The 27,732-nt window shown below is 47.5% G+C and overlaps 1 protein-coding gene across 1 annotated transcript; it reads left to right on the forward strand.

Moving 5' to 3' along the window:
• The first annotated feature begins 304 nt into the window (after window positions 1-304).
• Window positions 305-27,732, forward strand: AQP1 (aquaporin 1 (Colton blood group)). The gene is made up of 4 exons (XM_056857269.1): window positions 305-708; window positions 25,037-25,201; window positions 26,131-26,211; window positions 27,550-27,732. The coding sequence occupies exons 1-4, from the start codon at window positions 310-312 to the stop codon at window positions 27,721-27,723; spliced, it is 819 nt and encodes a 272-aa protein (XP_056713247.1). The 5' UTR covers window positions 305-309; the 3' UTR covers window positions 27,724-27,732.

Raw genomic sequence — 27,732 nt, forward strand, 5'->3', positions numbered from 1 at the left:
GAGGGGAAAAAATGATCTGGCAAGCAACTGGTGCTGTGTGTGTTTCAGTCAGCATCTCCCTCCACTTTCTTTCCTCCCTTTGTGTAACACCCCTTCCCTCCTACAGACCACCCAAAGCCCTATAAATAATTGGAGCGCTCTGCTTCTTCCACAGTCTTCAGCCTGGCAGCCGGTTCAGAGGGAGAGAGGTAGGTGATAAGAGAGGAGGGAGGGAAGGAAGAGAGAGACGGAGAAGAAGAAGAAGAAGAAGAGAGGAGTAGAGAAGTAGAGGAAAGAGTGGGCCAGCAGAAGGGGCCGGGAGAAGCCACAATGGCCAGCGAATTCAAGAAGAAGGTCTTCTGGAGGGCGGTGGTGGCCGAGTTCTTCGCCATGACCCTCTTCATCTTCATCAGCATCGGTGCGGCCCTGGGCTTCGAGTTCCCCATCGAGAGCAACCCGGGCAACGTGAGCAAGACGCGTGTCCAGGACAACGTGAAGGTCTCGCTGGCCTTCGGGCTCTCCATCGCTACCATGGCCCAAAGCGTCGGCCACATCAGCGGGGCCCACCTGAACCCGGCCGTCACCCTGGGCCTTCTCCTGAACTGCCAGATCAGCATCTTGCGGGCGATCATGTACATTATTGCCCAGTGCCTGGGCGCCATCGTAGGCACGGCGATTCTTTCGGGAGTCACCAGCTCTCTGAAGGACAACACGCTTGGCCTCAATACGGTAAGGGGACCTTTCTTTTTCTATTCCTCCTTTTGTGTGCCGTCGAACAGACTGGAACACACGGCTTCCAGCCGATTGAGTGTCTCTCCCTGAGCTGTATATCACAGCTGGTTATGTTCGGTGTGATCTTTCAGTTAGGGTTGCCAGCTCCGGGTTTATTCTGGAGCAGAGGAGGTTGAGGGGTGGACAAGATTGCTCTCTTGAAGTATTTGAAGGGCTGTCACTTAGAGGAGGGCAGGGAGCTGTTCCTGTTGGCAGCAGAGGACAGGTCTCACAATAATGGGTTTAAACTGAGGGTGGAGAGGTACTGGCTGGATATTAGGAAAAAATTTTTTTACAGTAAGAGTTGTTTGATAGTCGAATCAGCTACCTAGGGAGGTAGTGAGCTCCTCCTCCCTGGCAGTCTTTAAGCAGAGGTTAGATGAACACTTGTCAGGGATGCTGTAGGCTGATCCTGCATTGAGCAGGGGGTTGGACTAGATGGCCTGTATGGCCCCTTCTAACTCTATGATTCTATAAACCAGGGGAAAACCAATGGTGCTTCTTTGGTGCAATGAAGTCATCCATAGACTACTCTGGAGCAGAGGAGGATGAGGGGGGCCATGATTGCTTTCTTTAAGTATTTGAAGGGCTGCCACTTGGGGAAGGGCTGCTCCTGTTGGCAGCAGAGGATAGGATTCACAATAATGGGTTTACATTGCGGGAGGAAAGGTACCGATTGAATATTAGGGAAACATTTTTTACAGTAAGAGTTTGACAGTGGAATCCGCTACCCAGGGAGGTGGTGAGCTCCTCCCTCATTGGCAGTCTTTAAGCAGAGGCTGGACAAGCACTTGTCAGGGATGCTCTAGGTTGACCCTGCATTAAGCAGGGGGTTGGACTAGATGGCCTGTCTGGCCCCTTCCAAATCTATGATTCTATGAAATACCTGGAGATTTGTGGGGCAGAGCCTGGGGAGGGCAGGGTTTGGGGAAGGACTCCCCAGGGTATAATGCCATGGAGTCCACCTTCTAGAGGGGATATTTTCTCCTGGGGAACTGATCTCTATTGCCTGGAGATCAGTTGTAATAGTGAGAGATCTCCAGGTGCCACCTGGAGGTTGGCCACCCTACTTTTAATGCACTCTGTTAGCAATTGATCATTTGGCCATTGACTGCTGTGAAGCCTTGGTTTAAACTCGTCCCAACTTTCTTCTGTGAGGGGACTGGAAGTTGCAGATTCGGGAGAGCAAGGGCTGGCAAAGAGGGGTGAGTGGAGAAAGCTTAGGGCTGCCAACTTTTCTTTGCTAGGGCTTCTGCACAGGGTGAGACCGAAATCGAGCAGGGGAAGCTTTTTTCCTAACTGTGTGGGAGAGGAAAACAGGGCTGTCCCGTGCCTTTAGTCATTCTGTAGGCAGATGGAATTCGTCATACCAAGGTCACCAAAACTGAATCTGCTAGAAAGTCCCTGTTTTACAGAATTGTTCTGGGGTTGCATCCTTGCTGGGGTTGCCAACCGCCAGGTGGGGCCTGAAGACCTTCTTTCAATTATAGTTGCTCTCCGGGTGACAGAGATCAGTTCACCTGGAGAAAATGGGTGGGCTCCATGGGCGCTTTCACACATGCTAAATAATGCACTTTCAATCTACTTTCAATGCACTTTAATGATTGTTTGCAAGTGGGTTTTGCTGTTTCACACAGTAAATTCCAGCAGCAAGGTGCATTGAAAGTGGATTGAAAGGGCATTATTTGGCATGTGTGGAAAGTGCAGTATGGCAATATACCCCACTGAGCTCCCTTCTCCTTCCCAAACCACACTATCTGTGGCTCTGACCCCAAAATCTACCGGAATTTCTCAATGTGGAGTTGGCAACCCTAATCCTCGCTGGGAAAGCTTCTTGGATTTCTGCTTGCCACATGGCTGTCAAAGGCACAGGGTGGCTACCAGAACAAAGCTGGCAACCGGTGTGTGTCTGTTCTTTTCTGCACTGGTTTTGGAAACTGTCAAGCTAGGAGCCTTGAATATGAGATTAAGGTGTTCATAGAATCATAGACTCATAGAGTTGGAAGGGACCACCAGGGTCATCTAGTCCCTGCACAGTGCAGGAAATTCACAACTACCGCCCTCCCCCCCACACCCCCAGTGACCCCTATTCCATGCCCAGAGGATGGCCAAGATGCCCTCCCTCTCATGATCTGCCTAAGGTCATAGAATAAGCATTGCTGACAGATGGCCATCTAGCCTCTGCTTAAAAACCTCCAGGGAAGGAGAGCCCACCACCTCCCGAGGAAGCCTGTTCCACTGAGGAACCGCTCTAACTGTCAGAAAATTCTTGCTAATGTTTAGATGGAAACTCTTTGGATTTAATTTCAACCCGTTGGTTCTGGTCCGACCTTCTGGGGCAACAGAAAACAACTCTGCACCATCCTGTATATGACAGCCCTTCAAGTGTTTGGTGTATGTGTGTGTACAGTGCCATCAAGTCGTAGCCAACTTCTGGCGACCCTGTAGGGTTGTCAAGGCACGAGTCTAACAGAGGTGGTTTGCCAGTGCCTTCCTCTGCATAGCGACTCTGGTATTCCTTGGTGGTCTCCCATCCAAGTACTAACCAGGACTGACCTTGGTTAACTTCTGAGATCTGACGTTCTAGGTACTTAAAAAAAAATCCCACCTTTCATCTGGCAGGGCTTATATGGTTTAAAGGCTGCAGCAACAGGCAGAAATCGAACAGCATTTCCCCAGTGATGCAACCCCACCAGTTGATTTTCTGCCTGTGATGCAGCCGGGAGCCAGGAGTGAAAAGCACCGGCCTTTATCTTCGGCCTGCCTGCTCTTTCAGGCGCTGTTTCAGAAAGGCTTTTACCAATGTGGGTTTTTTTTTTCTTTAATGGATGTACTAATTACTGTTGCTTGCTAGAGAAAGTAGTGCCCTAAATGAAGGATCTGATGAATGCATTTGAAGAAAAAAACAAAACAGGGAACGGTTCCATTTCTCTGAGTCCAGCAGGTCATTATATTGTAATTATCCATATTGGATTAATTCTTATCTTATCTCACTGTCTAACTGTCGTGAGATACTAGAAATCACCAAAACCTTTTAGGGCTTCTCTACCATTACAGCCAGCGTGGTGTAGTGGTTAAAAGCAGTGGACTCTATTCTGGAGAACCGGGTTTGATTCCCCACTCCTCCACATGAAGCCTGTCCTTGGGCTGGTCACAGTTCTCTCAGGACTCTCTCAACCGCACCTACCTCACAAGGTGTCTGTTGTGGGGAGGGGGAGGCGTCTGTAAGCCGGTTTGAGACTCCTCAAAGGTAGAGAAAATCGTGGTATAAAAACCATTTCTTCTTCTTCTTCTTCTTATCTTTCTTCCTCTTCTTTAAGAGATGCGAACAGGAGAGGATATTGCTGGATGTAGATTTTCCTATATGTTTACAGCCAGAGGAAAAGCTCGACTTCTGTACTTATGGTCTCTGACCATACTTGCCCAAGACAAACAATCCTTTGCTGAACCATGCATAGAAAAAGATCCAAATCTGCATGTAGGAGTTTCTCAGCTATCCACCTATGCATTTTTTAAAAATCAAATCTGTCCTCTGAGAAGCTCCCATTTTATCCCTACAGTAACCCTGTGAAGTAGGTCAGGCTCAGAGAAATGGAGAGACTGGCTCAGAGTCATTCAGTGAACTTCAGAGCAGAGTGCAGAATTTGAACCCACATCTCCCAGGGTCTAGTCCAATGCTCTAACCACTACAGACAGTGTGGTGCAATGGTTAAGAGCGGTGGTTTGGTGTGGTGGAGTCTGATCTGGAGAACCGGGTTTGATTCCCCACTCCTCCACGCAAGTGGCGGAGGCTAATCTGGTGAACCGGATTGGTTTCCCCACTCCTACACACGTCACATCACAACGTTTGCTAGGCAGACTGTGGTTACAGGGTGGTTTGCCATTGCCTGCCCCAGTCATCTAGGGTCTGGAGAAAATATCCTTTACATTTAATCAAGGCTTAACATGTGGAAATGGGCAGCTGAAGTTATTCATGGTAAATAAGTTCCCCCGATAAATTCCCTTTACCATTGATTCTCTATTAAAGGGAAGAACATCTTTCCCCAGGCCAGATGGCCACGTAACATTTGTGAGAGACACTTCTAGTGTCGACTAGTGACATGTTCCTCCTTGCAAGCAGTAATCACTATATTATCGGCTGGGGGGACCATCTCTAGCAGTGATAGTGGGCGTGGAAAGTGCTGTCTAGTCACAGCCAACTTATGGCGATCCAGGGCTGTCGAACTCAGTTGTTATGAGGGCTGGATATGACATAAATGTCACTTGGTCAGCTGGGCCATGCCTCGCCAGCCCAGATGGAGAGTGGGGTGGGGGTGGGTGGCTGCCTTGGCTGCCTCGTGGGCTGGATAAGGGGCCAGATCCGTCCCTTGGGCCTTATGTTTGACACCCCTGCTGTAGGGTTTTCAAGGCCAAAGACATTCAGAGGTGGTTTGCCATTGTCTGTCCCTGCATAGCAGCCCTGGGTGTCCTTGGTGGTCTCCCATCCAAGTACTAAACAGGGCCGATCGTGCTTCGCTTCCAAGATCTGATGAGATTGGGCTAGTCGGGGCCATCCAGGTCAGGGCTTTTGTAGCAGTAGCTGGAACGAATCCCCTGGAGTCTACAACCTAGTGTGTGTGTATATGTTAAGTGCAGTCAAGTCGCTTCCGACTCATGGTGACCCTCTGAATCAATGTCCTCCAAAATGTCCTGCCCTTAACAGCCTTGCTCAGGTCTTGCAAACTGATGGCCGTGGCTGCCTTTATAGAGTCAATCCATCTCTTGTTGGGTCTTCCTCTTTTCCTGCTGCCTTCCACTTTTCCTAGCATGATTGTCTTTTCTAGTGACTCTTGTCTTCTCATAATGTGACCATAATGTGACTCAGTTTAGTCATTTTAGCTTCTAGGCTTGATTCGATTTATAACCCTTCAACCTACAACCTAGTAGAAAGAGAGAGTCTACTCTGAGTGGACAGCAGCTTCTCTCCAGCAGCCTTATGGGGTACAGTTGCTACAGTGGCAACCCAGTTTTCCCTGCAAAGCCGCTGATGGGGCTGGTGAGGCATGGAGTTAAAGAAAACCCTCAATCCTAAATGGATTTTTCATCAGTGGGAACAAACGTCTTTGTATCCCCCCCCAGCAACAGGTGAAAAACATGTTCGAGTAGGTGAGTTTAAGCAGGAAAAAGACTGGGGGTGGGGGGAAGAGTTATGCAGCTCCCTTTTCCTTCCTTTCTTCAGCTCAGATAGGGCTTCCCCCAGGGCTGCTTTGGGTTAAGAACAACCACCCGTGGAGGAGCGGGGCGAGCCGAGGACCTTGGCCCAATGTTGAGCTCGAGTCTCGGAGCCCTTTGGAATACTGAAAAGCTGGGGAGGAGCTCTCTCCCCTCAACCAGCTGGCTGGCCTCTAAAGCACCAGTGCAAAAAAACCAAAATAAAACAAGAACCCTGCCAAAGTGCTCCAAACATTGACTCGACTTAAGCAAATCTGTTATCCGCGGCTACTGCGGAGTCATAAACGTTGGGCTACCGCTGCTGGGAATTCTGACGGAGGGAGCATGCGTGGGGAAGGGCTCCTCCCCTAAATACTTTCTTAATATATGGACACATGAAGCTGCCTTATACTGAGTCAGACCCTTGGTCATCAAGGTCAGTATTGTCTACTCAGACGGGCAGTGGCTCTCCACGGTCTCATCTTCTACCTGGTCCTTTTAACTGGAGATGCCAGGGATCGAACTGGGGACCTTCTGTGTGCAAAGTAGAGGCTCTTCCACTGAGCCGCAGCCCCTCACGTGAAGTTGCCTTATATTGAATCAGACCGTTGGTCCATCAAAACCAGTATTTTCTACTTAGACTGGCAGCAGCTCTCCAGGGTCTCAGGTAGAGATAATCTTCTACCTGGTCCTTTTAACTGGAGATGCCGGGGATCGAACTGGGGACCTTCTGTGTGCAAAGTAGAGGCTCTTCCACTGAGCCGCAGCCCCTCAAGTGAAGTTGCCTTATATTGAATCAGACCGTTGGTCCATCAAAACCAGTATTTTCTACTCAGACTGGCAGCAGCTCTCCAGGGTCTCAGGTAGAGATAATCTTCTACCTGGTCCTTTTAACTGGAGATGCCGGGGATTGAACTGGGGACCTTCTGTGTGCAAAGCAGAGGCTCTTCCACTGAGCCGCAGCCCATCACAGGAAGGTAGCTTGTATTGAATCTGACCATTGGTACATCAAAGTCAGTATTTTCTACTCAGACTGGCAGGGGCTCTCCTGGGTCTCAGGCTGAGGTCTTTCACATCTCCTGTGCCACCTGATCCTTTTAACTGGAGATACTGGGGATCGAACTGGGGTCCTTCTGCATGCCAAGCAGATGCTCTGCCACTGAGCCACACCCCTTCCACAAGGACAGATGGGCTGCAGAGCAAGGAAAGAGACCATGGAGAATGACGGACGGTCAGAGCTAGCAGTAGCGAGCCAGCTGGCCCGACTCAGGTGGCTGAAGAGAACCGCAACGGAGAGTTCAGCACGCTGCCAACAGCCGCGTCTGATCTCCTTTCAGATTAACATCTGTCTCTAGCACAACAGGGCACTGCAATTTAAGAAGGATGTAGACAAACTGGAGAGTGTCCAGAGAAGGGCATCAAAGATGGTGAGGAGTCTGGGGACCAAGAAGAAAGGTTGAAAGAGCTGGTTATGTTTAGCCTGGAGAGGAGAAGACTGAGAGGGGACACGATAACCATCTTCAAGTACTTGAAGGGCTGCCATATAGAGGACGGTGTCAAGTTGTTTTCTGTTGCCCCAGAATACCAGAACCGATGGGTTGAAATTAAATCAAAAGAGTTTTTGTCTAAACATTAGGAAGAACTTTCTGACAGTTAGAGCGGTTCCTCAGTGGAACAGGCTTCCTCGGGAGGTGGTGGGCTCTCCTTCCCTGTAGGTTTTGAAGCAAAGGCTAGATGGCCATCTGTCAGCAATGCTGATTCTATGACCTTAGGCAGATGAAGAGAGGGAGGGCATCTTGGCCATCTTCTGGGCATGGAGTAGGGGTCACTGGGGGTGTGAGGGGGGAGGTAGTTGTGAATTTCCTGCATTGTTCAGGAAGTTGGACTAGATGACCCTGGTGGTCCCATCCAACTCTATGATTCTGTGATTCTAGGAAATCACACCCTGAGAGTCCATGCTTATAAATTCTTGCACACCTCCCTGGTTGCTGCTCCAGCCGCTGATTCCTTCTCTCTCTTTGGCTGAGAAACAAACCGCCGTGCAGCTGTGCACCACAAATGGAAAGAGGTTGCCCCCACTTCCAGCACAAGGATGAATTACTCATGACTTTCCCCTCTTCCTCTGTGACCATGACATGATTTTGTGATCTTCTGCCAATGCAGCCGGTGGGGGCGGGTGGGCGGGCAGGCTGCTTTTTCAAGGAGGAGGAAAATTAGGGAAGAGGAGTCCTTTAGGCCGCTTACTTCCCCAGTCTTTTTCCTGTTGAAAAACCCATAGTCAAATTCGCTTCTGCCCCCACCCCCCATTCTTGTTTCTCGAGGTTTATTTTCAACAGGGAAATGGCAGGAAAGAAAAACACGACTGCTTCTCTTGTCTCCCCGACTATTGTTTCCTCCTTTTTAGTAGTAAACTCTGGCAGCTGCGTTTTTCAAAAAGAAAAAAAAAGTTGTGTAAAGTGAAAACGGGGGCGGCGTGGGTGGGTGGTGGGTGGGAGAGAACTAATGAGGGCGAGTGTGGGATTGTGGTTAGCAGGTTAGTATGGGATCTTAGACTCCCAGGTTCAAATCCCCACCCTATGGCCATTTATTCAAGACTGTTTCCCTCATAGTCACCCCACTGACTGTTTCGGGATCCCTCGCCAATCTGTCCTGGAGGAAAATTGCTTCCTGAACCCCAAAGTGGAGATCGGCATTTCCCTGGGCATGTAAGAAGGGCTTCTGATGAAGCCCACTGCACACAATGAGAATTACTTCTGAGTAATCATGCATTGGATCGGGATTAAAGGAGACAGTCCGGAGGGGTAGCTGCATCACACTGAAACCCTACATAGGGTTTCTTTCTTTCTTTCTTTCTTTCTTTCTTTCTTTCTTTCTTTCTTTCTTTCTTGCTTGCTTGCTTGCTTGCTTGCTTGCTTGCTTGCTTGCTTGCTTGCTTGCTTTCGCCATCAAGTCACAGCCGACTTATGGAACCACCATGGGGCTAGCAAGACAAGAGACGGACAGAAGTGGTTTGCCATTGCCTGCCTCTGAGTAGCGACTCTGGACTCTGGATTATGACATGTACAGTTAGAAAAGATGGATCGGTTCTATAAAGGAAGCCAGGGCGCTCAGTGCCTTATCCAGTTCTTCCTCCACCATTTTTCTCCACACAACAATCCTGGGAGGTAGATTAGGCCAAGAGAAAATGCCCGAAATTGCCTGGTGAGTTTCATAGCTGACAGGTGGATGTGAATTGGGGTGTCCCAGGTTCTGGTCTGACATTCAGACCATTACCTCATGCTTGGGAGTAAATTCCACTGAAAGTACCAGGACGCACTTCCAAGTCGACATGTTTAACCGTTGGCTTCAACGCCCAAACTGAATTCCAGCTGCTCTCCAAAGCAGCCATCCCATTAACCTGAAAGCGCTCGGGCCGGGGCCGTCAAACAGAGGCTTGCTCATTCCCTCCGAAACCGCTGCCCTGGAGAACTCACCCACGCGGCAGAAAAAACGGGCCTCCCGAAAAGGGCTAACGGACAGCGTCTCCGACAGATGTGTGGTCTGGTTTCCAAGGGTGTTGGCATCTGGGTTGCTCAGCCCGCATTCGCACGTGTCATTCAGCTCAGGGGCTCTGGGTTTCCTCGGTGTGGAGACAGCTCTGGAAAGTAAAGGCAAGCAGCTGCCTGAGAGAGAATTCCCCCTGAACCTCTGAGTCCCATTGCAAAGTTTTAAAGCAGAAATGCTTGCCCAGATGCATCAGTGGAAAGCCCTCTTGGGAATGGGTATTAGGGGGTATAGTTAAAGGTGTGGGAGTGAGGCACCTTTCCGCACCTTATTCTGCAGGTATCAGAAAGGTATCGGAGGAAAAAAATGCCCAAATAGCATCAAAATTCCCATGAAAATCCAGGGACGAGCTACAAAGATCCTCTGCCAGACCCTCTCCGCTTTGCTCAAAATGCTCATACTTTTCTTCAAAGACTCTTTTTGACGTCTGTCGAAATTCCTCCGAGGGTTCACCTGTGGCAAAATCCCCCCACCCCAATTTGCTTTGAATTTTGCTTCTGGTCAAATTTCAGTGGTGATTTCAGAGAGGGGGAGAGGAGACGAGAGGGTGGAAAGACGGTTTGGAGAACGAATCGCGCATTATTCCTGCATGGAGGGACAGACAAGAAAACTAAAAATATTATACTCTCTTGGGGTGGGGGGGGGGAGAAAACCACATTCTTAAGTAGCTCTCAGGACTAAGCTTTTAGTTACATACCTGAATATTTAATGGTAAGTTCTCCAGCCCCGTCTGCCCCCCCCGCCCCCATCTCCTGCCTGCCAGTCACTCTATTTATACTGTTTCTCACTATATTATTAACTGTCCCTGGAGTCTTAAACATTTCCACAGACGTGCAGGAACATATGAATAACACTGAAGGAGGCCAAATGTGGGCAGCCAGATACCTCTGGGAAGCTCGCTCGCTGGATACACAATGGATGTAGCCCTCCTGGCCTCATATAGTCCCAGCATCTGGGAATCAGGTACACTGTTTTTAAGCATGGAGTTTCTACTCTTAGCTTATTCTTTTGCTACTTAACAAAAATGCAATAAGGTCAAGCGTGCCATGTCGCAGAACATACTGCTGGGTCATTTTTCAGGCTTGGATCATGTGTCAGGCTTCGTTCCCTCGAGTTGCTGGGGAAATGTAATTTTGTGTTCCTTGATGGAGCTTTGTTGGTTGCTATATGAGTCTGGGGGCTGACATGGTAAGCCTCTGAGTCCACACTGAATGGAGAAAAGTGGATTAAAATGCCTGTGGGTGTTCTTTGCTGTCAAGTTGCTTCGATTTGTGGTGGCGCTATGAATTAAAGACCTCCAAAATGTCCTATTATTAACAGCCATGCTCAGGTCTTGCAAATGGAAGGCAGGGGCTGCTTCCTTTATCGGGTCAATCCATCTCATGTTGGGTCATTCTCCTACCACCTTCAACTTTTCCTAGCATTAATGTCTTCTCCAGTGCATCTGGTCCTCTCAGAACGTGTCTAAAGTACGATAGCCTCAGTTGAGTCATTTTGGCTCCTAGGGAAAAGTTAGACTTCATTTGATCTCGAATCCACTTATTTGTCTTTTTGGTGGTCCACGGTATCTGTAAAACTCTCCCCCAGAGCCACATTTCAAATTAATCACACAGGTCATTTATACATGGGAGATTTTGCCTTGAATTTGCCCCTCTCTAGATGCACATTTTCCCCATCTGAATTCTCAAAACTCTGCCTGGGGGCTTATTTTTGAGTTCTGAGAATTCGGATGGGGAAAATGTGCATCTAGAGAGGGGCAAATCCTAGGCAAAACTTCCCATGCATAAACAGCCACAGAGAATCTCCCTTGTGCTTGGCGTGCGCTTGTCACTTGAGGCTTGTCGCTCGAGGTAGGAGAGGAGGCGGGATCGGCATGGAGATGGGTAGGGCACAGCAGCTGTTGTTTCCTGCAAAGAGAACAAGAGGAGGAAGTTTATACACCCCGAGATTGGTTTTGTAGGAAAGGCAGTAATGGTAGGAGGTCACATTCAGCACGGGAGGAAACAATGCTATAGAAGTCTGGAAGTAGATTTCCCAGGACTGATCACAAAATGTGCTATGGAAAAATTATCACTTGGGCTCAAGCCGTCACTATGATAACCACAAATGGCACAGGGTGAAATGGCGACCATGGCCTTGCACAGACATAACCTAAGGTTGCTGAGATGTCATCTAATGTTCACCTACATTCCAACTTCTGAGGGGGAAGGGACATTCAGGGAATGTTGACATTAAGCTTCAAGGGGAGAGGAGGATGCTGGTAGTAGGAGCAATAGTTACCTAGGATGAGGGTTGCCAGCTCTGGGTTGGGAGATTTTGTGGGTGGAGGTATAATACTATACAGTCCACCTTCCAAAGCCGCCATTTTTTCCAGGGGATCTCTGTTGCCTAGAGATCAGTTGTAATAGTGGGAGATCTAGGGTTGCCAACCTCCTGGTACTAGCTGGTAGGTTTGCCAGGTCCCTCTTCGCCACCGGCAGGAGATTTTTGGGGGCGGAGCCTGAGGAGGGCAGGGTTTGGGGAGGGGAGGGACTTCAATGCCGTAGAGTCCAGTTGCCAAAGCAGCCATTTTCTACAGGTGAACTGATCTCTATTGGCTGGAGATCAGTTGTAATAGCAGGCGATCTCCAGCTAGAACCTGGAGGTTGGCAACTCTATAAAGCAGCCATGGTAGTATTCAAAAGTATGATTGAGCTGAGAAAACAACTGCTATAAAACTTAAAGCTTATAAAAATAAGGCTTATAAAATCAATAAAGACTGGCAGCTAGGGTTGCCAGCCCTGGAGATTTTGGGAGTGGAGCCTGAGGAGGGAGGGGTTTGGGGAAGGGAAGGACCTCAGCAGGGTACAATGCCATAGAGTCCGCCCTCCAAAGCAGCCATTTTCACCAGGGGAACTAGAGATCAGTTGTTTTAGTGGGAGATTTCCAGGCCCTACCTGGAGATTGGCATCCTTACATCCAGCAGATGATACTGAATTATAAGAAATGTGTTTTTAAGGCCAGGAGCTGGATTTGCAATATAATAATGAAAAGAGTACATTTGCGCACGCAAAGAGTGCCTTTCCTTCACCAGTAGGGTTGCCATCTCTGGGTTGGGAAATACCTGGAGATTTTGGGATTGGAGCCTGAGGAGGGCAGGGTTTGGGGAGGGGAGGGGGACTTCAATGTCACAGAGTCCAATTGCCAAAGCAGCCATTTTCTCCAGGGGAACTGATCTCTATCGGCTGGAGATCAGTTGTAATAGCGGGAGATCTCCAGCTACTACCTAGAGCAGCAATGGCGAACCTTTCACAGACCGAGTGCCCAAACTGCAACCCAAAACCCACTTATTTATTGCAAAGTGCCAACACTTTGTGCAGGGAAGGAGGCGGGAGTTCTGAACCGCTCCGCGCAGCAGCGCACCGCGGTTCAAAGCCCCAGCTGCCCAGCTGGGCGGCGGGGAGTGCAGGGAAGGGGGCGGGAGTTTTGAACCGCTCTGCGCCGCATCGCTGCGCGGTTCAAAGCCCCTGCCGCCCAGCTGGGTGGCGGGGAGTGCAGGGAAGGGGGTGGGAGCCGCGCATACCGGCAGAGAGGGCTACGCATGCCGGAGTTGGCACGCGTGCCATAGGTTCGCCAACACGGACCTAGAAGTTGGCAACCCTATTCACCAGTCAGTGACTGTTTCCTAACCCTGTTCAGCTGGGATTTTGGCAAAGGATTTACAGAACCGAAGGACTGGCTTCCTGGCACGTTCCTTATGTTCTGGAAACTTTCGTTTTGGAAAAGGTCACCTTTTTGCCTTCCAAACTGTAGCAGGCGCTCAGCCGAGGAGCAAAATAGTCCAAGAAGGATGGGAGAGCCGAACGAAAAGGTGTCTGTGTCTTACAAAGTGTTTGCTTACATCTGTCAAGTGCCAGACTTACCACGGGAATGGTCGAAAAGGCTTCATTCAACCTTTGTCGTGTCCCCTGGAAATGCCTTTTGATTTGGAGCCAGCAGCTAAAAGTAGGGAATGCAAATATGTGTATTTAAATGGTCTGACCCCTTCAGATGTCTAGGCAGGCAAAGGTGATTGACGGTGACCCCAGTGCTCTTTTCTTGACGTCTCTCTTCCAGCTGGCTTCTGGGTTTTTCCTAATATCTCAGATGCTTTTGCAGGGTGGGGGGCTGGGGGGGATCCCTCACAGTTTTCAATATTACAGTAAGAAATATTTCAGTATTTCAATAACATTTCACTACGAAAGCCAGTGTGGTCTAGGGGTTTGTGTGTTGGACTAGGATCTAGGAATAGGGTTGCCAACTTCCGGGTACTGAAATCAACCTGCAAAACTAGTGCCAAAGATAGAAGGTCATGCAAACAAAACGGCACTTATGGCAAAAAAGCAAGGAACTACTAAAGGCTTAACCATGAATTTCAATATAATGTAAGCACAAAAATGCAAGCACAAAACATGACAGCACAAAACATGACACAAAACATGACTCTTCCAGAACCAAGGCATGCCGTAGATTCGCCATCCGCTTGTATTAGGTGGCTACATGCCTTGTTTCTGGAAGATATGTTCTGTGGAATTATGATTGATTGTCGCTGGATTGCCAGAGTTGAAAAAGCTAACGCGAAATAGGACTCAGTACCGGAAACCTATCTTATTCTTGGCATTCTTGGACTTTATCTATTCTTTTATGTCTTCTATGGACATTGTTGTCATATTTTGTGCTTGCATTTTTGTGCTTACATTATATTGAAATTCATGGTTAAGCCTTTAGTAGTTCCTTGCTTTTTTGCCATAAGTGCCATTTTGTTTGCATGAACTTTCAGGTACTAGCTGGAGATCTCCTGCTATGACAACTGATCTCCAGCCGATAGAGATCAGTTCACCTGGAGAAAATGGCTGCTTTGGCAATTGGACTCTAAGGCATTGAAGTCCCTCCCCTCCCCAAACTTTGCCCTCCTCAGGCTCTGCCCCCCAAAATCTCCCGGTATTTCCCATCCCAAAGTTGGCAACCCTATCCAGGAAGCCCAGGTTAAAATGGAGGAGAAGAATGCAAGCCATCTTGGATTCCCAATTGGAGTGATAGGTGGGATATAAATGGAGTAAATAAATAAGTAATATTAAAGGATTTCCCAATATGTGGGAGGATTCTGTCATACAACCTGCTGTGTAATGTGGTACAGTCCACACACGTTTATCAAGTCCCTAAGAACATGGCTTAAACATTCTTTAGAACGGTTGAGTTGGAGGTGGTGGAGATCTTTTTATTGCATTGTAGATCTTACCGTTGCCAGCTCCAGGTTGGGAAATACGTGGAGTACAGTGCAATAGAGTCCACCCTCCAAAGCAGCCATTTTCTCCAGGGGAACTGATCTCTATTGTCTGGAGATGAGTTGCAATAGCAGGAGAGCTCCAGGACCCCTGGAGGTTGGCATCCCAATGTATTGTAGGTCTTTCTCTCTCCCAAGAAACATGAGGCCAGTGAGGAGTAATGTCCTAGGCAGAGCATGAGAAAATTACAGGTTTGGAAAAGCTGGCACGGCCGTTGCTATGTTAGGAAATCTGTTTATGTAGCGAGATGGAATCCATCATTCAGATGATACATACAGTTGTGGTTATTGGAGGGTGCCATGGGACAAACCAGGAAGCTGCAGCTGATGGAGGGTGTTACCCAGATTCCCCTAAAACATGATCCATCCTTCCTTCCTGCAGCCCCACCCACGAAGTCTCCTTGGTGATGAGTTTCATTCTGTCGGCAGTGGTTCAGTTCGTGGTGAATTGTTCTTTTTGAAGTTTGCATTCAGTTTCCGTTGCTTGGCAAACGTTGCTTTTATATATATGTCTTTGTGTGGGTGTGTGCATTTGTATGTATTAATAATTTCCTATCATTTTTTGTGAATTTAGAATCATAGGAAGGGACCACCAGGGTCTAGTCTTCACTATGCAGGAAATTCACAACTACCTCCCCTCCCACACCCCCAGTGACCCCTGCTCCATGTCCAGAAGATGGCCAAGATGCCCTCTCATGATCAGCAGCAGAGGATAGGACTCATAATAATGGGTTTAAATTGAGGGCGGAGAGGTACCAGCTGGATATTGGGGGGGGGAATTACAGTAAGAGTTGTTCGACAGTAGAAGCAGCTACCTAGGGAGGTGGTGTGCTCCCCCTCACTGGCATTCTTTAAGCAGCGGCTGGACAAACATTTGTCAGGGATGCTGTAGGCTGATCCTTCATTGAGCAGGGGGGTGGACTAGATGGCCTATATGGCCCCTTCCAACTCTATGATTCTGTGATCTGCCTAAGTTCATAGAATCAGCATTGCTGACAGATGGCCATCTAGCTTCTGCTTAAAAACCTCCAGGGAAGGAGAGCTTACCACCTCCTGAGGAAGCCTGTTCCACTGAGGTACCATTACCACTCCATTAGAAAATTCTTCCTGATGTCTAGACAGAAACTCTTTTGATTTAATTTCAACCCGTTGGTTCTGGTCCGACCTTCTGGGGCAACAGAAAACAACTCGGCCTCATCCTCTAGATGACCGCCCTTCAGGTACTTGAAGATGGTTATCATATCACCTCTCTTCTCCTCTTTAGGCTAAACATACCCAGCTCCTTCAACTTTTCGTCATAGGACTTGGTCTCCAGACCCCTCACCATTTTTGTTGCCCTCCTCTGGACATGTTCCAGCTTGTCTACATCCTTCTTAAATTGCAGTGCCCAAATGTGGAAGACCTTTGCCTGAGATCCTGGAGAACTGCTGCCAGTATGAGTAGACAATACTGACCTTGATGTACTGATGGTGTGAGTCAGTATAAGGCAGCTTCATCTGTGCAGTTGGTGACGCAAAAGACCTTCACCTGAGCCTGTGGGAAGCAGCAGCCAGTCTGAGTAGATAATACTGACCTTGATGGACCAATGGTCTAAGTCATTAGAATAGCAGGAGATCTCCAGGGCCCACCTGGAAGAGGGCAACCCTTCCCTGGGTCACCGAGCAAAATTCATGGCAGAGCAAGGATTTGAACTCAGGTCTCTCAGATACTAGTCTGTAACCACTACACCGTACTGCCCTGCCCAGCATTCCTGCCTATTCTATAAATCAAGTTTAGAGATGGAGCAATTTGCCCGAGAATGAGTTGGGCCCAGGTAGCCTAGGCTCACACCCAACTAGGGTTGCCAGGTCCCTCTTCGCCACTGGTGGGAAGTTTTTTGGGGCGGAGCCTGAAGAGGGCAGGGCTTGGGGAGGGGAGGGACTTCAATGCCATAGAGTCTAATTGCCAAAGCGGCAATTTTCTCCAGGTGAACTGGTCTCTATCGGCTAGAGATCAGTGGTAATAGCAGATCTCCAGCTAGTACCTGGAGGTTGGCAACCCTATACCCAACATTCTGTGCAGCAGTTCCTGTTTCCCAATTGCAACGCCATTATCCAGCCATTAATGCTGCTGAGTGGTTTCCAGAATCCATCAGACAAGACAAACACATTTGTTTTCCCCAGGCGTACTGCGGCATCGGTAATGATCGCAGCCATGTCTGGTCTGTCGTTCGGAAGATAGATTGCCTCTCTCGACACAAACAAGGAACCCAAACCGATCGGCGCTTTTCCACGCTTCCCAAGTTAGTTCGTGCAACAGTTGGATAGACAAGCTGTTACTATAGTGCAGTGATGGCGAACCTTTTAGAGACCGATTGCCCAAACTGCAACCCAAAACCCACTTATTTATCGCAAAGTGCCAACACGGCAATTTAACCTGAATACTGAGGTTTTAGTTTAGAAAAAACAACACATACATTAACATCTTTTGCCTTAAAAGAAAAACACTATAACAGAGCTTTCAATGATACAAACAACTTTTTATTGAAAGGTAAAAGTTTGCATTTGGCATGCTTTTGAACAATTAATGTTTGTTCAAAGCCCCTAAGCTTGGCGGCGGGCAGTCCAGGGAAGGCAGACACGACGGCTACGTGCCCACAGAGAGGGCTAGGCGTGCCAAGTCTGGCACTCGTGCCGTAGGTTCGCCAACACGGCTATAGTGTCTGCTTTGCACAGAGAATTTAAGGAGGGTTGAAAAACTCCTTCTGCTCCCTTTCTGTGTTGGCTCCTGGTGAGAATAGGAGACCTTGGAATATTTCCCAAAGATATAATGTGGGGAGAGGGCCATGGTTTATTGGGAGGGGTTTTTGCTTTGGTGGTTTAGGCTGCATGAAAGAGACTGGTGAGGTTAATAGCTGCATAGCTTCCGAGATCTGATGATGGGCTAGCCTGGGCTATCCAGGTCAGGTCTGCCTGAAAATTACTCTGGACCTTTTTTGCCTAACCCTTGCATTTGTTTTCAACAAAATTGCGGTGGCCATGCTAATCCCAGCGCTGGGAGCCATTCATATTGAGATCTTTTGCCCGCTGGTGGTTCTCGTGTGTGTACTGAGTCGATAACCATGGCGACTGCAGAAGGGAAGAGGCAGCCGTAAAGAAATATTTCAAACTGGATTGAGAAACCTCCTTGCTCCGTCTGTTTGGTTCATACTTTGAACAAGCCTCCTGATTTATTCCCTAACATTTCCCCCCACTCCAAGAAAAACTTTCCCACAGGGAAGAGACAGTAAATGAGACAATCGGAATGTCTCGGGCTGGCAACCTTGAATGAAAGGCTCTGAGAAATGCCACTATTTGCAATCTCCAACGGCAATTGTACTTTACAGACATTTATGCATGGCTGTTTCCTCACGGTCACCCCGCTGACTACTTTGGGGCTACTTTGATTAGGCTTGCATTTTCCGTAGGGTTGCCATCCTCCAGATACTGGACTCAAGGACAGTTATGGACAATATATGCATAATTCATGAAAGAAAGACACCACAAGTCAATTGCTAATTTCTGTTGAATTTGATTTTTTATGAATTTTGCCTTGTTGTATATATAAAACTGTACATTTAATTTTGTTGATTGAAAAGGCACTATGAAGCAATAGTGTAATCTGAGGAAATTATATTTATAAACATTGATATAAGTGAATCATTAGCCTACATCTGTGATTTTTGAATCCTCCAGATACTAGCTGGAGATCTCGTGCTATTAAAGCTGATCTCCAGCCGATAGAGATCAGTTCCCATGGCGAAAATGGCTGCTTTGGCAGTTGAACTCTATGGTATTGAAGTCTCTCCCCAAACCCCGTCCTCCTCAGGCTCCACCCAAAAAACCTCCCGCCGGTGGCAAAGAGGGACCCGGCAACCCTAATTTTCTGATCATCAGAGGTCTTCACATAACACATAGTTCAATTGTGGAACTCCCTGCCCCAGGATGTGGTGACGGCTGCCGACTTGGAAGGCTTTAAGAGGGGAGTGGAGATGTTCACAGAGGAGAGGGCTATTCATGGGTATTCATGGCTACTAGTAAAAAAATACTAGTCATGATACATACCTATTTTCTCCAGGTTCAGAGGAGCATGCTTATTATATGAGGTGCTGTGGAACCCAGCCAGGAGAATGCTGCTGCAGTCGTCTTGTTTGTGGGCTTCCTAGAGGCACCTGGTTGGCCACTGTGTGAACAGACTGCTGGACTTGATGGACTTTGGTCTGATCCAGCAGGGCCTTTCTTATGTTCTTAATTTGCCTTGCTATCCCTGGGCGTTTCTGTGCATTTTGCTTGTGGTTTCTGGATTTGTGTTTAGCCAGTATCCAGAAAACACAGGGGAAATTCGCGGAAAATGCATAATCAAAGCAAAGCCTTGAAATAGTCGGTGGGGTGACCAGGAGGAAGCAGCCATGCATAAATGGCCTATGTTTTATACCCTTTCGGTTCATATAAACGGAACCATCATTCTTCTTTTTACAGTATTTCATGCCCCTTGCCACACACAAAGAAAATTACTGGTTTCTCACCATACTTTGGAGTTGTTGGAGATATGAAAGTTGAGGCATTACCTGCTGGTGCCAGTGAGTTTTGCTCACATTAAGGGGCTAGTTTTGATAAGCAGCAAAGAGTAAAGTTTAACAGGTTTTACCACTCCACGGTTTACGTGGGGGTCTGAATGGTTGTGTGCTTTCTATTTTTTAAAATAATTATTTTCATGCAGAAAACTAGGTTGGGGAGAGGAAGGAAAGGAGACTGTAAGCCAGCTTGATTCTCTTTAAAAGAAAATCGGCATATAAAAAGCAACACTTCTTCTTCTTCTTCTTTACTAACCCTGTTTAATCATTTATCATTAGAGAGGCCCTTAATAGCATTTTGCACTTGTGGTTTGGTACGAGTGCATCTAAAAAGTCTCTTTTTTTAAAGTGTATGCTTTATAGAATTTGATAGGCAGTTTTAATTATGTGGGCCCATTGGGATTGCTTCATGGAGTTTTGAAATTTGAGAAAGGCGAACGGTATTAACAGAGGGGTCGTGACTCAGTGGTAGAGCATCTGCTTGGCATGCAGAAGGTCCCACGTTCAATCCCCGGCATCTCCAGTTAAGGACCTGGTAGGAGGTGATGTGGAAGACCTCAGTCTGAGACCCTGGAGAGCAGCTGCCCATCTGAGCAGACAGTATTGACCTTGATAAATCAAGGTTCTGATTCAGTATAAGGCAGCTTCTTGTGTTCCATCTCTGGTGTCTCCAGCAAGAGGTGCTCACCTAGTAGATGTTAAGAAAGAAATGTCCTGATGGTGAAAGTGCTGGGTGGATTGTCCTGCTCTGAGGTCATAAAGTGGAGTCTGACCAGTCACGTATCTGGGATGCTTGTGGTTTGGGGTTCCTAGATGGCCTCTGAGTGTGTATTTCTCACTTGATGACCCTTGGCTGGAGAGCTGCTGTCCCTCAAAGAAAATAACCCTGAGCCACTTGGACTGACAGTTTGATCTGGAGATGTTAGGTTCCCATGTATTGGGTATTGAGAGCCAATGTGGTGTAGTGATTAGTGTTTGACAAGGATCTGGGAGAACCAGGTTCATATCTGCACTGCCATGGACCTGATTGGAGCCTAATGGCATAGACTCCACTCTCTGAAGTGGCCATTTTCTCCAGGGGAACTGTTCTCGGTCATCTGGAGAACAAGTGTAATTCTATGAGATCTCCAGGCCCCACCAGAAGGTTGGCAACCCTGTTATAGCTGATTAAGTGACAGAGAGTCTGCCACTGAGCCAGAGGTCATTTGATCTTAATGGAGCACCTTTTCTTGTTGCAATACCATCCTTTGTAACAAACAAATAGCATCATTTTGACAGCAATGTTTTTGCAATGAAAACTGCACCCCCGCACACACACACACTTGATATCCTTTTCTCTTTGCTAATGGGGAAAAAACAACATCTAGGCACTGGGAACGGACACAGCTTGATTTACCTTGGTCCAGTTTAATTTCCTGTTTCCTCTTTCTGTATTTTTTTTTAAATTTAAAAAAGGCAGAGAACCCATTAGGATCTTGAATCTCAACTATGCTGTTTGTTACCCACATTCCTGCTGACATGTCTGAAAATAGGGCCACAAGCAAAATCTAGATCCCGATCACGTTTACGAAACCCAAGTTCAGAAGTTCTACCTGCAGGCTAGGGCCTGTGAAGGTTTCTCCTGCCAACGGTCTCGTTTTCACTGCTGTGCCGCTTCAGACTGCTAGCCGCCCAGAGCCCCGCTTGGCAGCGAAAGGTGCGGGGTAAAAGTCAAATTAAATAAATAAATAAATAAATGCAACAAAGTGAGTCTCATGTGGCCAAACACTCCTCAATAAGAAAAAAAAAAAAAACACCACGTAGATAGAAATCTAGCATGTCAGGATTCTAGTTAGGACTTTCCCCTGATAGATTTCTTTTCTGTGTGCAGGATTTTGTTGCTGTTGTTGCACGGAGAGCCATTCCATTAGGTGAGCTTTCAAGGCAAGTGATTAAGCAGAGGCAGTCTGCCGTTGCCTTCCTATTCAGCGACTTCCTTGGTAGTTTCCCATCCAAGTACTGACTCTGTTTAGCGTCTGAGATCTGATGAGATCAGGCTGTACCTTTCCACCTTCCCTTCTCTTAAGAGTATGGTCCGTAGAATATCGCTGACTTTCTATTCCACAGTTTCCACCTTACCTCCCCAGTGAAAACTCACGTTTCATTCATACCCTCTGACAAATACATGTAGGAAACCAATGTTCGCTCAAGCACTTCCAGGTTTTCTTTGATTTCCTGCAGCCTATCAATGAGTGTTGATTACTGGGGGAAATGGAAAGACAGACGGGACTTGCAGGTCTCTTTTCAGGACTGTTGCCTGCTTGATGGGGTTGCCAACCTCCAGGTAGTAGCTGGAGATCTCCTGCTGCTACAATTGATCCAGCCGATAGAGATCAGTTCCCCTGGAGAACTGCTTTGGCAATTGGACTCTATGGCATTGACATCCCTCTCCTCCCCAAACCCCGCCCTCTTCAGGCTCTGCCCCAAAAACCTCCCGCCGGTAGCAAAGAGGGACCTGGCAACCCAACTGGTTGAGTCTTTCAGAGCCTGTTTGATTGAGAGCTACAGCCCCACCTTTTCTTGGCTGACAACCTGATTCGCCACTCTGACTATTTCACCTGCCTCCTGGGACAACCAGTTCTCTAACACATTCCAGCCCTGACCTGAATGGTCCAGGCTAGCCTGATCTCATCAGATCTCGGAAGCTAAGCAGTGTCAGCCGTGGTTAAGGTTGCCCGGTCCCTTTTCCCCACCGGTGGGAGGTTTTTGGGGCGGAGCCTGAGGAGGGAAGGGGTTTAGGGACGAGAGAGACTTCAATGCCGTAGAGTCCAATTGCCAAAGCGGCCATTTTCTCCAGGTGAACTGATCTCTATTGGCCGGAGATCAGTTGTAATAGCAGGAGACCTCCTGCTAGTACCTGGAGGTTGGCAACCCTATGGAACACTCTGGCTGCCATCTTGATGGACTGGAACAGGTCTGTGGGTTGGGTTTGCCTGTCCTAGTGATGCATTCCATGAAGCGTGCACTTTGTGGTTCAGACATGTGCCATTGACACATACACGGATGTAAATGTTCTTGTTCTTTTTAGATTCGTATAACTTCGAGACAGCCAGAGGTTGTTGTTTTTTAAAGAAGGAAAGTAACAAGTATGATTTGAAAGTGAAAACATTCTATTAAGCATGAGCTATCTCCCGGAAATTAGACTGGAAATGCAAGAGATGAGGTTTTCTTTCAAGCCCGATTTCCTCTGCATTCTCTAACCCCAACTTGGCCATGAGATCAATTCAACACAATGCTGAAAAGTATGGTAAACACCAAAGGCCTGCCAGATGAGATAACTTCTGCCTGGCAGGAATTTAATCTTTGAAAAGAATCTCCTGTACAAAAACACACATGCACTCGCTGTTCAAATCATGATGCTGTCAATGCAGTGCGACCTACAGGGCAGGCGTGCGCTGAAGCTACCACACATCATGTGCTTTTATGCATGGACTGTTTTGTTTGTGTAAAAGCGCACCTCACCGTGATTTAGAAAAAGAAGAAGAGTTGGTTTTGATATGCCGATTTTTTCTACTACTTAAGAAAGAAGCAAACCAGCTTACCATCACCTTCCCCTCTCCTCCCCACAACAGACACCCTGTGAGGTAGGTGGGGCTGAGAGAGCTGTGACTAGCCCAAGGTCACCCAGCAGGCTTCATGTAGAGGAGTGGGGAAACCAACCCTGTTCACCAGATTAGCATCCGCAGATCATATGGAGGAGTGGGGAATCAAACCCAGTGGTCCTTAAATCCTGGTGTGTGAATGGGTCCTTCCAGATGGAGACAGAATTCGGTGAGCGTGAAGCCCGTTGAAGGAGCCCCATTTTGCAGTTCTATTATTCGACAGAGGATTCTTGAGGTTAAGAACATAAGAAAAGCCCTGCTGGATCAGACCCAGGCCCATCAAGTCCAGCAGTCTGTTCATGCAGTGGCCAAGCAGGTGCCTCTAGGAAGCCCCCAATCAACACGACTGCAGCAGCACCATCCTGCCTGTGTTCCCCAGCACCTCATATAATAGGCATGCTCCTCTGATGCTGGAGAGAACAGGTATACATCATGACTAGTATTCATTTTGACTAATAGCTATGGATACCCCTCTCCTCCATGAACATGTCTACTCCCCTCTTAAAAACCTTCCAATTTGGCTGCCATCACCACATCCAGGGGCAGGGAGTTCCACAAATAAACTATGCATTGTGTGAAGGTTTCAGGCTGAGTGCAATTTCACTGAACATTCATGATTCCTTAGTTTAAGCCTAAAGATGGCTGGTTGTACCATATCATGGGCTCTATAGTTTCAAGGCTGTGGAAACAGTGAGTTAAGGATTAACAGATGATCTTCTTCCCAGAAAGAAATTGGTTTGGCGTGTTCCGCCTTATTCCCAAAGTAAAACAAGCGTGCTAAAGGTGAGCCTCCCCATTCCAAGGATTCCACCTGCTTAATGTAAATTTTTAACTGTTCCCAAATACAGAGTGCTTTTCTCCAAGACCAGGTTAAATGCCCTGCCATTGGGTGAGTTAGCAGTCAGGTTTTCGGGGGTCCTCTTTTCTGAGCGATTTTGTGATTTTGGATCAGGGAATTTGGACAGTTTGGCATTTTTTTGTTGATTGTAAAAAGCATGATCTCGCCAGAGACAAATGGATCACAGTATACGTTCAGAGGTGGGGATGTGCCCTAAAGCAAGAGATAGTTGCAAAGCTGATACTGGTCCAAATGTAACCCTCGCCGTGGCAAAAAAAATATCTATGTTTTTTCATGATACTTCCTTTTAATTGTACTGCTCAGAGATTGTATTCCCGTACATTTGGTTATTTCTGTACAATTGAACTTACTGATTTTGTTTTGCTCATGACCTGTTGGTCTGCGAGCATAAAGAACAGAATAAAGGAATAAAAGGGTGGGGTGCAATCATAATTTTGTCTCAGAAAATGGAACATTTTAAATTAACAAAATGTGTGTGTAAGCTCATTTATCCAGCATGCTCCGAGCACAGCTTGGTCTGAGCCCAACATTGAGGGCTTTTTTCTAAAATGCAGAAAACGAAGGCGAGACGGTTCAGCTGATCATCCTCGTAGATACTGATGACCTTTTACTACAAGAACAAGCTTCTGCTTCCAATTAACACCTTTTTTTTTTGCAAAAGCTGCTGATAACGAAGTGCTTGTGCCAATTCCCACGATGCTCAAGTCAGATCAGCCCATGTTCTCCACACCCAGTTCCATATTGTTGGGGTGTTAATGGCAGACAGTATCAGTGTATGGTCAGAATTACAGTCATTGCATCCCTTATGAATAGGGTTGCCAGGTTCCTCTTCGCCACTGGTGGGAGGTTGTTGGTGTGGATCCGGAGGAGGGCGGGGTTTGGAGAGAGGAGGGACGTCAATGCCATAGAATCCAATTGCCAGAGCGGCCATTTTCTCCAGGTGAACTGATCTACGTCGCCTGGAGATCTCCAGCCACCACCTGGAGGTTGGGAACCCTAGGAGGCATGCTAGGAGCAAGTAACCACTCAGTCCTTCAGATGCACGTGTGAACCAGTCCTGTAGCTTTGTGGCTCGGCCCTCCACTCTTTGGAGTGCCTCCCTTGCCTAACTGTTGACGAGAGTAATCATTTGTCCTCTTCTTCATCTCCTTCCCTCACAGCTGAGCAATGGAATCAATGCAGGGCAAGGCCTGGGCATCGAAATCTTTGCCACCCTGCAGCTGGTGCTGTGCGTGCTCGCCACAACAGACCGGAGGAGGACTGACCTCTCTGGATCGGCTCCTTTGGCCATTGGTCTGTCTGTGGCCTTGGGGCATCTTCTTGCGGTGAGTATAAACTCTTATCTATCTATCTATCCATCCATCCATCCATCCATCCATCCATCCATCCATCCATCCATCCATCCATCATCTATCATCTATCTTCTCTCTGTCTGTCTCTCTGTCCTAATCTAATCTATTTTATTTATTTAATTATTTTGATTTGTTTCTCTCTCTCTCTCTCTCTCTCTCTCTCTCTCTCTCTCTCTCTCTCTCTCTCTCTCTCTCTCTCTCTCTCTCTCTCTCTCTCTCTCTCTCTCTCTCTCTCTCTCTTGTTTATTGGTCCTGATTTCCCCCCCCCCCCCCGGGAAACCCGAAATAAGCCTAATACCCATACCGGTTAATGGTATTTCAGCTTTTTTCTGGGTCTCTCCCCCCCCTTCAATTCAGGTCCATTACAGTCAATGGGGATTTTTTTCATGGTGCTCAGGGAGGGGGCTTTTTCAAGGTAGAGTCACCCAATCTGCAGTGTAGCTGTGGGGGACTCTCCCTAGACAAACCCTGAAGTTTGGTAACGTTTGGATCAGAGGGGTCCAATTTTATGGGCCCCTGAAGGGGTCACCCCTATCCTCCATTGGAAACTATTGGAAACTTTACCAGACTTCGAGCCCAGGTCTACCATTTTTCCCCCTCAAGCCACAGAACTGGTGGTGACAGGGAGGGCATCTTGGCCATCTTCTGATGGCTTGAGTGCTATCTCAGTTGAGTGATGGCCCCTGTCCTTAATCTTGCAAACATGAAGACCAGTCTCATATTGAAAGACAGCATTGATCCCACTAGCCAAGTGCTGGGGTGGTTACCCTAACTGATAGCTGCTTTGCTAGGCATGGGAGATATTCCTCCTGGACAGGATCAATCTGCAGAATGTCTGTTTCTGGTGGTTTTTGGTGGAGCGTGTGCCCTTTCCTAATTGTGCTTTTCTTTGCCTCTCACAGATTGATTATACCGGTTGCGGAATTAACCCAGCCAGATCTTTTGGTTCAGCCGTGGTTACAGGTGTATTTATGAATCACTGGGTAGGTTTCGATTTAACAGGGTTTCTGTGTACGCGACTATGTCCAATGTGAACTCTCGTTGGCTTTGCCTTTCAGATCTTCACACAACCCATAGTTAAATTGTGGAACCCCCTGCCCCCGGATGTGGTGATGGCTGCCAACTTGGAAGGCTTTAAGAGGGGAGTGGACATGTTCATGGAGGAGAGGGCTGCCTATGGCTATTAGTCCAAATGGATACTAGTCATGATGCATACTTATACTCTCCAAGATCAGAGGAGCATGCCTATTCTATTAGGTGCTGTGGGACACAGGCAGGATAATGCTGCTGCAATCATCTTGTTTGTGGGCTTCCTACAGTTACCTGGTTGGCCATTGTGTGAACAGACTGCTGGACTTGATGGGCCTTGGTCTGATCCAGCAGGGCCTTTCTTATGTCCTTATGTTATGTTCTATTTTGTCTTGTGAGCATCACATTGAAATCCAGATTTACATGGAAATGGGGTGGAGGGACTGAATTACTGGGAAAATGTGTCCAAATAATTGCTTATGACCAGTTGGTCCTCAAGCATAAGGACTGGAATAAAGGAAGTGTATCCAAATAATTTCTTCTCTATTTACAGAGGGTTTTTTTTTTTTTTACCATAGCTCTAAAGCAGCAGGTCAGTGCAAAGCACAAGAAGTGCAAAGTCTGGGGTTTATGTTTGCGTGGAAAAATTGACCCATCGAAGTATTGCAGTGCAATCCTAAGAAGAGTTAGACTCTTCTAAGCCCACTGACTTTAATGAAGGGTGTAACTCCCATTTAGGATTGCGCTGTTAGTGGGTTTAGGTTGGTGTAAGCCAGGGGTATTCGTGGGAGCATGGCAAAAAAAATTGTATGTAGTGGGTTGTATCTTACACTCTGCTCAGCTAAGTGTGAAGACCTCTTCCAGGAATGGAAACCTTCCTCCAGCTGTACAGAAAAGCTCTTTCTGGAAGAAGGTTCCTCCACAGTAAAGCAGTAGTATACAACCCTTTGAAGATAAACCTACTTCACACGTTGCAAGGAATCATTTATATCTGTGTCGAAAAGAACCTTAGCCCAATCTCGTCAGATTTCAGAAGCTAAGCAGGGTCGGCCCTGGCTAGGATTTGGATGGGAGACCTCCAAAGAACACCAGGGTCATGATGGGGAGGCAGGTGATGGCAAACCACCTCTGAATGTCTCTTGCCTTGGAAACTCCACCAGGGGTTGCCATAAGTCAGCTGTGACTCAATGGAACTTTCCACCACCACAGGAAAGATTCAATTACAAGAGGAATGAGGGTTTCTGTGTATTGTCCTATGTCCAATGTGAAGTCTCGTTGGCTTTGTCTTTCAGATCTTTTGGGTCGGCCCAATAATCGGAGGAGCCAGTGCTGCCCTCATCTATGACTTCATCCTGGCTCCCAGAACCAGCGACGTCATGGACCGCATGAAAGTCTGGACCAGCGGGCAGGTGGAAGAATACGATCTCGATGCAGATGACTCCCGAGTGGAGATGAAGCCAAAATAAAGGAGAATC

This window comes from Euleptes europaea, chromosome 11 (assembly GCF_029931775.1).
Source record: "Euleptes europaea isolate rEulEur1 chromosome 11, rEulEur1.hap1, whole genome shotgun sequence".
In the NCBI taxonomy this organism is placed as follows: domain Eukaryota; kingdom Metazoa; phylum Chordata; class Lepidosauria; order Squamata; family Sphaerodactylidae; genus Euleptes; species Euleptes europaea.

What these genes read in the sequence shown, in the direction of transcription:
- AQP1 (XM_056857269.1), top strand. Translation starts at nt 310, where the DNA reads ATGGCCAGCGAATTCAAGAAGAAGGTCTTCTGGAGGGCGGTGGTGGCC. An exon ending in CCTTGGGGCATCTTCTTGCG is followed by an intron (nt 25,202 to 26,130) that starts GTGAGTATAAAC and finishes TGCCTCTCACAG; the next exon opens with ATTGATTATACCGGTTGCGG. An exon ending in GTGTATTTATGAATCACTGG is followed by an intron (nt 26,212 to 27,549) that starts GTAGGTTTCGAT and finishes TTTGTCTTTCAG; the next exon opens with ATCTTTTGGGTCGGCCCAAT.